The 12,156-nt window shown below is 35.9% G+C and overlaps 1 protein-coding gene across 1 annotated transcript; it reads right to left on the bottom strand.

Moving 5' to 3' along the window:
• Positions 1–8,795: 8,795 nt before the first annotated feature.
• Positions 8,796–10,972, bottom strand: LOC145088274 (diaminopimelate epimerase family protein). The gene is made up of 9 exons (XM_079026534.1): positions 10,590–10,972; positions 10,200–10,367; positions 10,030–10,100; positions 9,900–9,957; positions 9,645–9,824; positions 9,457–9,541; positions 9,274–9,333; positions 9,119–9,192; positions 8,796–9,032 (listed from the first exon to the last, which is right to left on the bottom strand). Exons 1-9 carry the CDS (start codon positions 10,875–10,877, stop codon positions 8,916–8,918), a joined length of 1,101 nt encoding a protein of 366 aa, XP_078882660.1. The 5' UTR covers positions 10,878–10,972; the 3' UTR covers positions 8,796–8,915.
• Between the last annotated feature and the right edge of the window lie 1,184 nt (positions 10,973–12,156).

The raw sequence follows: 12,156 nt of genomic DNA, 5'->3' as shown, positions 1-12,156 counted from the left end.
CTCTACGGTTGAGCTGGAACTCAATGTTTCAGTCAGATCAGTGTTTCAGGCAGCTCAGTGTTTCAGCCAGTTCAGTGTGTCAGGCAGCTCAGTGTTTCAGCCAGTTCAGTGTTTCAGGCCGTTCAGCGTTTCAGGCAGCTTAGAGTTTCAGGCATGTTCAGTACTGCAGGCAGTTCAGTGTTTGGAAGGTTTCAGAGTTTTGGGACAGTATTAGTATTTGTGTTGGAATGCAAGTGCTGACGGTATAGTTGGTTGATTTGGAAATGGCAAGTCTCTCTCAGTAGGATCAGTTGAGCCTTCTGCCAAGTGTAAGTGATCTGTAAGGATAGCTAGGCAGGTAGCTTTTCTTTCAGGATGGAAGGCTCGAGTTAGCAGGAGTTGAGTAATCAGATGGGATATAAGCAAGCTGATTCCAGCAACATCGTTTCAGTATGAGCGGAAGAATGGATAGAACAGTTATAGATAGTCGAAGTATCTTCAGGAGTCGCTGGAAGCGACTAGGAGTTTGCGATGGAGTGTAGTGACCGGTGGGGGTTCGATAACTCAGATATCGGTAGATTAGTGGGACCAGAGTGGTCTCAGTGCATCCAGTAGGCGGATGAGGGGTATAGAATTCTCAATCGGAGGAAGTAACATTGAGGAAATTAAGGAAAGGAGAAGAATTCAGTATGTACCAACAATAGTGACTAGCACTGTGAGTGGCTAGAGTGATGGACAGAAGGGTGTTAGTTTTCCAGATAGAGAGTTAGAGGCAGATCGCAGGACAGTTGGTCATAGCAAACTTCGAGGACGAAGTTTAGTTTAAGTGGGGGAGAGTTGTAACACCCCAAAGTTTGGAAAATCAAGAAAAGAAAGAAGACCTCAATTTTAAGGAGAGACTCGGCGAGTCCATGGAGGGACTCGGCGAGTCCGAGCGGGATCCGGTTCGATGTGTAAGCGACCGACTCGGCGAGTCGGCCAAGGAGACTCGACGAGTTGGGTCTGAACGAGGAAAAACCCTAAATCCGGGACTTGGAGCCTATTTAAGCGTCTCAATCTCCTTCCTAGGGTCCCTTTACTGCCTCTTTACCCCAGAACACCAAACCCTAGCCGCCATATCCGTTTTTGAGCTAGATCTTGCCTTGAAGAGTGCACTAAAGCTTGGAGGAGGAAGAAAGACATTGGAGGTGAAAGAAGGGATTGTAGATCTGGGATTGAGGAGTCATTTCAGACCAATTGGAGGTAATAAGTTGTTGCTTGGACTCCCTTTTCATCCAGATCTATTCTTATGTGTGAGTTTTGGTCATTATTGGTACGATATGTAACCAATTCGAGTTGGAGGTTCAGATCTGAGGTTGCTACCTCAGATCCATGTTGGTTTTGGTCTTGAATCCCCTAAAGTATCAGCCCTTGGTATGTTGAAGGAGTATGTTTGCCATAAACCCTAGTTTAGTGTGTTTTGAGCCTAGATCTCTTAATCTACACGTAAAGTTTGCCACTTTACGTGGGGGATAGGCCCTAGAGGTATGGATCTATGAGTTGGAAGCTCTGTTTGGCTCGAAAAGCCACTGCATGGATTGAGGACTGGATAGACTCGGCGAGTCCTTCGAGTGGACTCGGCGAGTAGCTTGAAGATGAGGAGGAACTCGACGAGTAGGATGAACAGCTCGTCGAGTCGGTTGAAGTTAGGCATGGACTCGGCAAGTTGGACGAACAACTCGACGAGTTGGTTGAAGATTGTCTAGGACTCGGCGAGTCTGTTCTTGGACTCGGCGAGTCAGATCGCGAAACCCTAAACCCTTCGAGTTGAGACTCGAATCAGTGAGTCGGGTGGTGACTCAGCGAGTTGGACAGGACAGGTCTTGGAACTAGTTGGACTCGGCGAGTCATAGACTGACTCGGCGAGTCGAGTCGCGAATAAGAAAGACCCTGAGCGTATGAACTCGGCGAGTCAGTAGGTAGACTCGGCGAGTAGGGTTGACCTGGAAGGTTGACGTTGACCAGGATTTTTACCTTGACCAGAGTTGACCTAGTGACCTTTGGAGGTCAGTTGGACTAAGTGTTTTATTGGCTTTTGAAGCTCGAAGAGTTAGTGGAGCAGCAGTTCGGAGTCAGAGGTCAAGTAGCAGTCAAGAGGATTAGCAGCATCAGTTCAGCAGTCTCAGGTGAGTTTCCTTCCAGTAGGAACGGGTCTAAGGCCACAATGCCGGCCCGTTTAGCTAGCAGTAGTTTTCGGATGTTGATCTGATACAGTAGTTAGTATGTTTGATGCCTTCGTGGCTCAGACAGGATTTATATGTTATGTGTTCCGGGCTACGGCCCGATGTAGTATGCAGTATATGTGAGTTTATGCCAGTTAATATGTTATGATATGCTGTGTTCAGTTAGCTTCGGACTTCGGTCCGATGGAGGGGACAAGGTCCCAGACAGTCAGCTTCAGACTTCGGTCCGATGGAGGGGGCAAGGCCCCAGTCAGTTAGCTTCGGACTTCGGTCCGATGGAAGGGACAAGGTCCCAGTCAGTTAGCTTCGGACTTCGGTCCGATGGAGGGGACAAGGTCCCAGACAGTTAGCTTTGGACTCCGGTCCGATGGAGGGGGGCAAGGCCCCAGTCAGTTAGCTTCGGACTTCGGTCCGATGTCAGCTTCGGACTTCGGTTCGATGTAGGGGGCAAGGCCCCAGTCAGTTAGCTTCGGACTTCGGTCCGATGTCAGCTTCGAACTTTGGTTCGATGTAAGGGGCAAGGCCCCAGTATGTGCTTTATATGTTTTCATGTGGTATGTGGTAGATTGGGGGAGCTCACTAAGCTTCGTGCTTACGGTTTTCAGTTTTGGTTTCAGGTACTCGGTTTTCAGAAGAGGAGCTCGGGAAGATTGCAGAGCACACACCATAGTCAGTTAGCCTGGGAATGTTTGACTCTGATAATGATATTATGTTTTGAATTTAATACTCGAAAGTTATGTTTGACTTATGATACGTTTTATAAATCCAGTTTTAGTAATGTTTTAAAAGAAATTTTTAGTCGTGATTTTCAGGTCGTTACAACTATGATGTTTGGATGTCTCCTATTGAAAGTTTGAGTGGTATTATATATTATGTCATATTTTTAGATGATTTCTCTCATTATGTTTGGGTCTATCCTATTCGTGTTAAATCTGATCTTTTTGACAAATTTGTGCATTTCCGAAATTTTGTCAATAATCAATTTCAAACTGATATCAAATCTTTTCAATGTGATAATAGAGGTGAATATGACAATAAAAAATTTCATCAAATTTTTTCTCAAAACAGTATCCACTTTCTTTTTTCGTGTCCTTACACCTCTCAACAAAACGAAAAAGTCGAATGCATGCTTTGCACTTTAAATAACACCATTCGTACTCTTTTATTTCATGCTCGGCTTCCTCCAACTTTTTGGACCGAAGAACTTCATATGGCGGCTCATCTTCTAAACATTCTTCCATCCATCACCCTCAATAAAGACACTCCTTTTTTTAAATTATACAATAAACACCCATCTTATGACCATCTTCATGTGTTTGGTTATCTCTGTTTTCCTCACATTGTTCCTTCTACAAACTCTCCCCAATATCAACTCCATGCATCTCTCTTGTTATCCAACAAACGGCAAAGGATATTGTTGTCTCAATCTTGACACGAACAAAATCATCATATCTCATCATGTGGTATTTAATGAAACTGTTTTTCCATTTGGCTCCATGACACCAAACAAAGCTCCTTCCTACTCATTTCTTGATGATCCCAACTTCTCTCACCCTCTTACTTCAACACCGGTGCCAACACATCCTAGTCCAACCATGGTCGCCCCCATGTCGCCATCTATGACTCATTCAACCCAAACCTCACCTTATCTACCTTCCTTAGACCTTTCTTCTCCCACTCCTACCAGCTCAATTCAATCACCTTCACCTTCCTCTCTCACATCCAATGAGTCTACCGAATTTCCTCATTCTCCTATATCACCGGGTATTCCTCAAACCTCTACTCACTCTCAACATCCAATGCTTACTCGTACTAAACAAGGCATCTTTAAACCCATTTGTAAATTAAACCTACATGTTGGTACCACTTCCCCTATCCCCAAAAATTATTTAGAAGCTTTTAAGGATCCCAAGTCCCAACTAGCTTAATGCAATGATAAATGAATATTTTGTTCTTATCTCTGACAAAACTTGGGTACTTGTTCCAAGACCACATGTTGCTAACATAGTTAATTGTATATGGCTATTCAAGAAGAAATTCAATGCAGATGGGTCATTATTGCGCTATAAGGCGCGTCTTGTTGCTAATGTTCGCAGTCAACGACCTGGTATTGATTGTGACGAGACTTTTAGTTCTGTTGTGAAACCCGCTACTATCCACACAGTTCTCAATATTGTTGTCACTCATAAGTGGCCTATCAGACAACTAGATGTGAAGAATGCTTTTCTTCATGGACATCTGCACGAAACAATATATATGCAACAGCCACCGGGTTTTCGGGATCCTTATCGCCCTGATTATGTTTGTTTGCTTCAGCGATCGTTGTATGGTCTCAAGCAAGCACCACGTGTATAGTTTCAATGTTTTTCTAAATTTATCTCTCGTATTGGCTTTGTTCATAGCAGATGTGACTCATCCTTATTCATCTACAGACAGGGCACTCACATAGCATATTTGTTACTTTATGTTGATGACATTGCTCTTACAGGCTCCTCTTCTCAGCTTTTGGCTCACATCATTTCCTTATTGAGTGTAGAGTTCTCTATGACAAATCTTGGGGATCTTCACTTTTTTCTAGGTATCTCAGCCACTCGATCGGTTGACGGTTTGTTTCTGTCTCAACACAAATATGCCACTAAGATTCTTGAACGGGCTTCTATGACCAACTGCAAACTAACATCAACTCCATCCGACTTGCCTGCCAAGTTTGATGTCACTAGTCCTCCTGTTGCTGACCCCACCTTATATCGCAGTCTGGCTGGTGCATTACAGTATCTTATATTCACTCGCCCAGATATTACCTACGTTGTTCAACAGATATGTTTATACATGCATGACTCGCACGAGCCCCATTTCACTGCTCGCAGGCGTATCTTACGATATATTCGAGGTACCACTTCCCATGGTCTTCACTTATATGTTTGCCGTATTCGTACCCTCACTGCCTACTCTAGTGCTGACTGGGTTAGATGCCCTGTTACCCAATGCTCTACATTTGGTTATTGTGTCTTTTTAGGACACAATCTTCTATCGTGGTCCTCCAAACGTCAAAATACGACTTCCCGATCCATTGTCGAAGTCGAATACATGGGTGTTGCAAATGGTGTGGCTGAAACATGTTGGATTCATAATCTTCTTCTCGAGCTTCACTATATGCCTGCCAAAGCTACTATTGTTTACTGTGATAACGTTAGTGTTGTGTATATGTCATCCAACCCGGTCCATCATCAATGTACAAAGCATATGGAGATTGATTTGCACTTTGTCTGAGACAAAGTAGCCACAGGTCAGGTGGGTGCTCTTCATGTCCCATCTTCATCCTAATATAGAGATATTTTTACAAAGAGTCTTCCATCTCCATTGTTCCTTGAGTTTCAGTCCAGCTTGAACGTTCATGATTCTCACCCATTCAAACTGCAGGGCTGTTAGCATATGTATATTGTTATGCATGTATCTTATGTCTATTGTCGGCCCATTCTAGGTTTGGCCCGTTTATGTTTTGTATTGTACGTTGTGTATATGTTTTGAGTATATTTAATGAAAGGGACTCACTCTAAAATATTAGAGATTACAATAAATACATAGACATACACACATTGATATACACATACATACACATTCTTATTTTCATACACATAAATACACATTTAAATATACATATGCATACACATAGTAATAATGACGATGATAACAATAATAATAACAAATTGACGTTTCAGTGGAATATAATTTTTTAGAAAACAAAATGATCATAAATTTTATTTCGTCTAGTTATTCCATTGTTAATTTCCGACGAATAACTACTAATAATTAAAAGAATTGTTGTCCGTTGGTATTACATCGGTAATTTGAAACAATTTTCCGACGAATTTCTGTCTTTTGCTAATTTACAGTTTTTCTCCCATTGGGCATTGGTATTTTGTCGGTCTCTCCGATGGATTTTCTTTTAGTCGGTAATTTTCATTGGTATTTTTTTAATAGTGTAAAACGCGTCTGTACGTGTATATGTCGATGTCTGATTTTTTTTTTTATAAAAATAAATGACTACATGCATCGATTCCACTAAACTCTTTATGATGAAACATTAAGACGAATCAAAATAATTATAAATGGCTGTTAGTTAGAAAGTTTAAAATTATATATAAATATCACGGTTGTTTTTAGTAGTCACTCGTCTACTGTTGCGACACGTAGTAGCTTCCACTGCATCAGGTTTGCTGGTTTGCAATACAAAAATATATGATATTGATTAAAAAACTTAAATATTCTAATGGCTCAGCTTTAGGTCTAATTTAGTGTTCTTAAATGATTATTTATTTTGGTTTTAAATGTAACTTTACTGTTTATTATATATTAACTTTAAAATTGCCATCTTTTTTAAGATTGTAAATATGAAAATTAAGTAATTAATAGAGTTGAAAGAAGATGTTTCTTTTTCTTCAAATTAAGTAGTTTAAATATTATTAGATTCCTAACAAAAAAACAAGAGGTGTTTTGTGGATTTTCAACTACCATTTGATTTATAAGTGTAATTTATGGGTATCTTTAATGTATTCATATATGAATGGAGAAGAAATTGACAAACAAGTTTCAAAATATATCTTTGTTTTGGCTTATGTTAAAGATCCAACATTAAAATACAATGAATTTGATTATGATAACATTTTTCTATGTAATATAAAAAAACTGATTCTTTTTTTAAAACAACAAATCTAATCAACTTCTAAATTATTTTTAATTTCATCATGTTTCAAACAGAACTTGAATCATTGATCTCAAGAAGTGAATGTAACACTTATACCGTTAGACTAGAAGTCATTTGGTATAAAAAAACTAATTCTAAAATACTTTTTATATGAGACATTCTATACAACTCAATACCATAAAAACATCATACTTTAAAAGACATCATTGTTTTAAAAATGTATGTCTAATATATACAAATTTTTTCATATATCTTATTTAACCCTTTCTTCCGACTCATTGTCTAGTCAACTTTGTATGCATAGTTATGCTTAAGAAATAACTAAAATGAATTCATTGATTGATGCATTTAGAATACATAAATGTAAGTTTAATCTTTTATCTTCTAACAGAAAAAAAAAAGTTGCAAATAACCAAATCATTGCAATATTTTTTCTTAAATTTGGAGTATCCCATTTTATTGGATTAATTGTTTAGTTAAAGTAGTTGATAAAATAATAAGATGGAAAGAAGTGGGTGAACGAAATTCATATATGATAATGGTTTTATTAGTTATATGATTAGAGAAATAAACCTTCCATGTTGACGGGAAAGTTATGTCCTTGTTAAATGCAAGTTGCAATAGTGTCTTTTGTTTATAATTCTATAAAACAGAGAAGTCAATATCATCTTTTCTTCTCATTGTATCATCTATACATGTCATACATAACATAATCAAAATATTTGTTGTGCTTCCTTTCTATTTTTTTGAGTGGCAAGTGGTCTTATTTTAGTGCGTTTTGACATTGAAGAATCTTCTAGGGTATAGGCCCCTATTTGATTGGTAGGGGGGGTTTTCCAAACACATAATCAAATCCTTTTATTGTCCTTTTATGTAGATATGAATTGATCGTTTTTGTTATTTTAGCAAATAAAATATATAAAATTTGTAACAAAACACGATAGATGTGAAGACTAATCATAATAAGTTAATAAACAGTATTGTGTCATCCCCCTACTGTTATAGACTCATAGTGTTATCCATTTTAGTTCTAAAATATTTATTTAGAAAGAAAAATAAATGCAAAGCAATGTACATTTATTAAAACAGCAAAACCTATATTTGATAATTAATTGTTTAAGATGTATTTTGATATAATAGTCTAAATTATTCACACCGTTGGCACTAAGTTACCAAATTTTTTATTGAGATTTACCAAATTTCCGAATAGTGACCCAATCAATTCAATTGGGCACTCCTCATATACTTTCATTGTTCAATTCTTTAAAAATACGGAAAACCAATTGTTCAAAGTAACTTCATCTAGTTAGTGGTGCACATTCAACACAAGTCAACTAGTTTGGGCCTGGCTTCGTCTGCTTTATCCAAACCACTAGTTATCTACCGGTTTGGTAATCTATTCATTTGAACCGGTTGAAAAAACCGGTTTAATAAACTAGCAGTTGGTAAAACGCTATATACTCTCACAAAATCGACTATTTTTGCAATTCTGCTAACTTGTTTTTGTTAACATCTCTTGGAATTATGTTCATACTTTCGACTCTAGTTATGAGGTAATCTCGTTATATTTCATGTATCTCAATCCCTATATTTCAATCTTTTTTTATGTAAAATAGTGGGCATCTGATTGTGGCCATTTGCAATTTTACATTGTTATAACGGCTGTTAAATAAAGTATTGCCTACAAAATCAAACCCAGAAAATGGCAATAAAGCGTGATGCAATAAATAGGCCACATATATTTGACAATATCATATCATCAAATGTAAAAGTAAACCTTTCTCGTTTTGGTGACTATATTTTGTGATTTACTATCTTTCCAAACTTTTATAGTAGGTTTGGAATCTGTTTTTTCTGTTATCGACATGATTATATTGCCATCAACAACAAAACTAATATTACTACATTAAGTCTTCCAAATTCAGAAGCATCAAATAAATAATGTTTACAACACACCAAATCATGTTTATATCAGATAAAAATCTTCAAATTATTTAAAATTGTAACGTTTAGAGCTCAACAGATCCATAAAAGACTACCTCAGCAGGGCCTGTCATATACACATGATTGTTCTCCTCCCTCCATTCTATCTCCAATGGCCCTCCAGGTAAATCAACCCTACACTTCTGTAATCACAAAACATTAATTTTAATATCAAAATAAAAATTAAACATTTTTATTTATATATCCAAAAAAACAAAACAAAACTTACTCTCTCAGAACGACCCTCAAGGATTGCTGCAACAACTACCGCACATGCTCCAGTTCCACAAGCCAATGTTGCTCCTATATAATACAGTTTTTATTTTATTTTTTTAATCCAAAGTTATAAAACTAAAAATTATAATCATTTTATAATAAGCTAACCTGCCCCACGCTCCCAAACACGCATCTTTAGATGCGAACGAGAAAACACTTGCACAAATTCTGAAAAAGTATATAACATATTATAAGATTAAATAAAATAAGTAAATAGGTAATATACTAATATCAAGTTCTTTTATGCTTTTATGATTGTATAACAAATCATAAAGGTAAATAAAACCTGACCTGTGTTAGTTCGGGCAGGAAACAGTGGATGATGTTCAAATTTTGGACCAACTTCCGCCAAATTCAATTCATCAACCACCAAATTCTGTTTACAAGTTATACCACAAAAATCAAAAAAGAAAGTAGAAGGCAAATTTTGATATACAAGAATATATATTTTATAAAAGTTTGATGAATATTGAATATACCTCGTTGTCTTGTGTACCAAAAGTGACACAGTGAGGATTTCCCATACTGACACATGTCACATTCCAGTTTACTCCATCTACTTCAATTTTTGCTTTCACAACTGATTCATCTTTATTTGGTGCTATTTTAGTTGGAACATCTGAAGCCTTCAAAACTGGCTCACCCATGTCAACTTTAACCTAAAGTAACAACATTGTTGAAATTCAATCCACAAGGATAAAAATCCAATGAACTAAATAAGCAAAATTTACTACCTTTCCATCATCTTGTATTTCGGGCACGATTAATCCAGCACCAGTATGTACTGTAAAACTGTAAGAGTACAACAACTAAATGGTACTCAAATCAACTAGACGAGAGCAGAATTTAATAAATTCTTTATACCTTTGTTTTCCATGTAAGCTATTGAGATCTGAAATAAACTTTGCAAAGCATCGAACTCCATTTCCACACATCTGTGAGAGGAGGCAGATAATTGAGATTACAGTTTACACAACAATGGATATATCAAGAATATTATGAGTGTTTGTGCTTTGCGAAGTAAAGAAAATCACCTCAGGCTCGCTGCCATCTGAATTAAATATTCTCATGGTATAATCAGTCCCATTATATCCAGGCATTGCAAAGATTACTCCATCGGCTCCAATGCCAAAATTCCGATCACATAACTTAACAGCTTGCTCCGGAGTAACTTTGGGCTCCACTGAATCAAGATTGTTAACCTGATCAAAGCCAATTTTAGGTAAACAATGGATGACACTCCCAACCACTAGCAACCAAATTCATTAAATCGAGCCACTATAAGCTATATGAGTAACATAATGCAATCGTTATTATACTTTGAGCAACCAACAGTAACAGAAAATCATCGGAATATCTAAAAAGTTCACTGGTAGCAATTGTCCATGTAGGCTGAAAGTAGAAATAAGTTTCTTAGTGATTACCATGATAAAGTCGTTACCGAGGCCATGATACTTGACGAAATGAAGAACTCCAGTTTCTCTTCGATCAAGGAATGCAGTCTGAGAGAGATTTTCCTGAGCTGCTACGCTCATTGCTGAGACAGAGAATCGGAGGTTAGGGTTTCGGAGGAGAGAAGTAGTTGTCAGTTTGAGAGCGACAGAAGAGCATTTAAAGGAATTGATTGGAGAAAAGGAGGACGAAGATATGATGGAAAGTGATCGAATATTTGAGGATGTGAGAGGGGCTGAAACAATGGTGGCGACGGACATGATGGCAACGAAGACGCTGATTCGCACGGCGGCTGTCAAGTTGAACCCGGAAGGAGGATGTTGAGTTTATGTTTATGTCCAAAGCCGAAGGGTTTAGGCCGTTTAGCTTTTTTGTTTAATATTTTTGTATATATTTATCAAATATTTTATTTTAAAAAAATAGGTTTTTTATGTATTTTAATTAATATGATTAACTTATTGATTTTTTTTTAATTTTAAATTTTAAAATTTTCATTCTAATTAAAATTAATTAATAACATTAAAATTATTTTTAAATTAATACATATTATAATATTATATAATTTCACGCATTTATTTAAATCAATAATTATAATCTAATATAACTAAAAAAATATCTTTTAATTTATTTAACTTAATTGTTTAATAATTTTGAAATTTTAATATAAAATTTTAATTAATTTTATAATCATGATCATGTTATAAATTAATAATAAATATAAAAATAAATAAATTTAGTATATATAGTTTTGTTTTTTTTAATATAAATTATAAACTATTGACATTGAAAACTGTGGAGATGATCGTTTTGTCGAAGTGAAACTTGATAAACCTTTTTTATTTCTCTTGTTTTATTATTATTATTTTATCTATAATGATCATATTTGTACCCGTAAAAGCACTATACCTATAAATTTTAATACATAATTTTTATTTTTACTTATTAAAGTTATATATGATATATTTTATACTATATATTGTTATTTTTTATAATTTTTCATTTTTAATATACATATCTTCACAAACCTCCTATAACACAGAGAATTTTGGGACTTTATTTTTTCGATAATTAACATCTATATCTCATCCTATTTGTTTTGTTTTATAAAGCTTCTCAAAATTTTCATACTTTTTAACCCTACTTCAACCATCATGTTGATCTTCAAAAAGTAATCAACATTCACCGTAATTAAACAATCGAGCATTTTATTTTTCCTTCTCTTAACCAAATCTATGTTTCCGCTATGTGAAATAAACATACGTAGATAACAAAATGTTTTTTTAGTGTTTTGATTATAGTTGAATAGTTTTTATTTGAAAAGAGATAGAGTAAATTACACTAATGGTTCCTATGGTTAGGGGTAATTTGCATGTTTGGTCCCCAACTTATTTTTTTAACTCGGAAGGTCCTTATTGTTTGTTTTTGTTACGCATTAGGTCCCTACTGTTGGTTTTTGTTACGCGCTTAGCTCCTGTTTTATCTAAAAATATTATTATTTAAATAGGGAAAAATGATGAGGTACGTAAGATAAGATGAGAG

Source organism: Lactuca serriola, chromosome 2, assembly GCF_051521515.1.
Source record: "Lactuca serriola cultivar US96UC23 chromosome 2, Lser_US96UC23_V15, whole genome shotgun sequence".
Lineage (NCBI taxonomy): Eukaryota > Viridiplantae > Streptophyta > Magnoliopsida > Asterales > Asteraceae > Lactuca > Lactuca serriola.
This window is presented reverse-complemented; position numbering and strand designations above follow the sequence as displayed.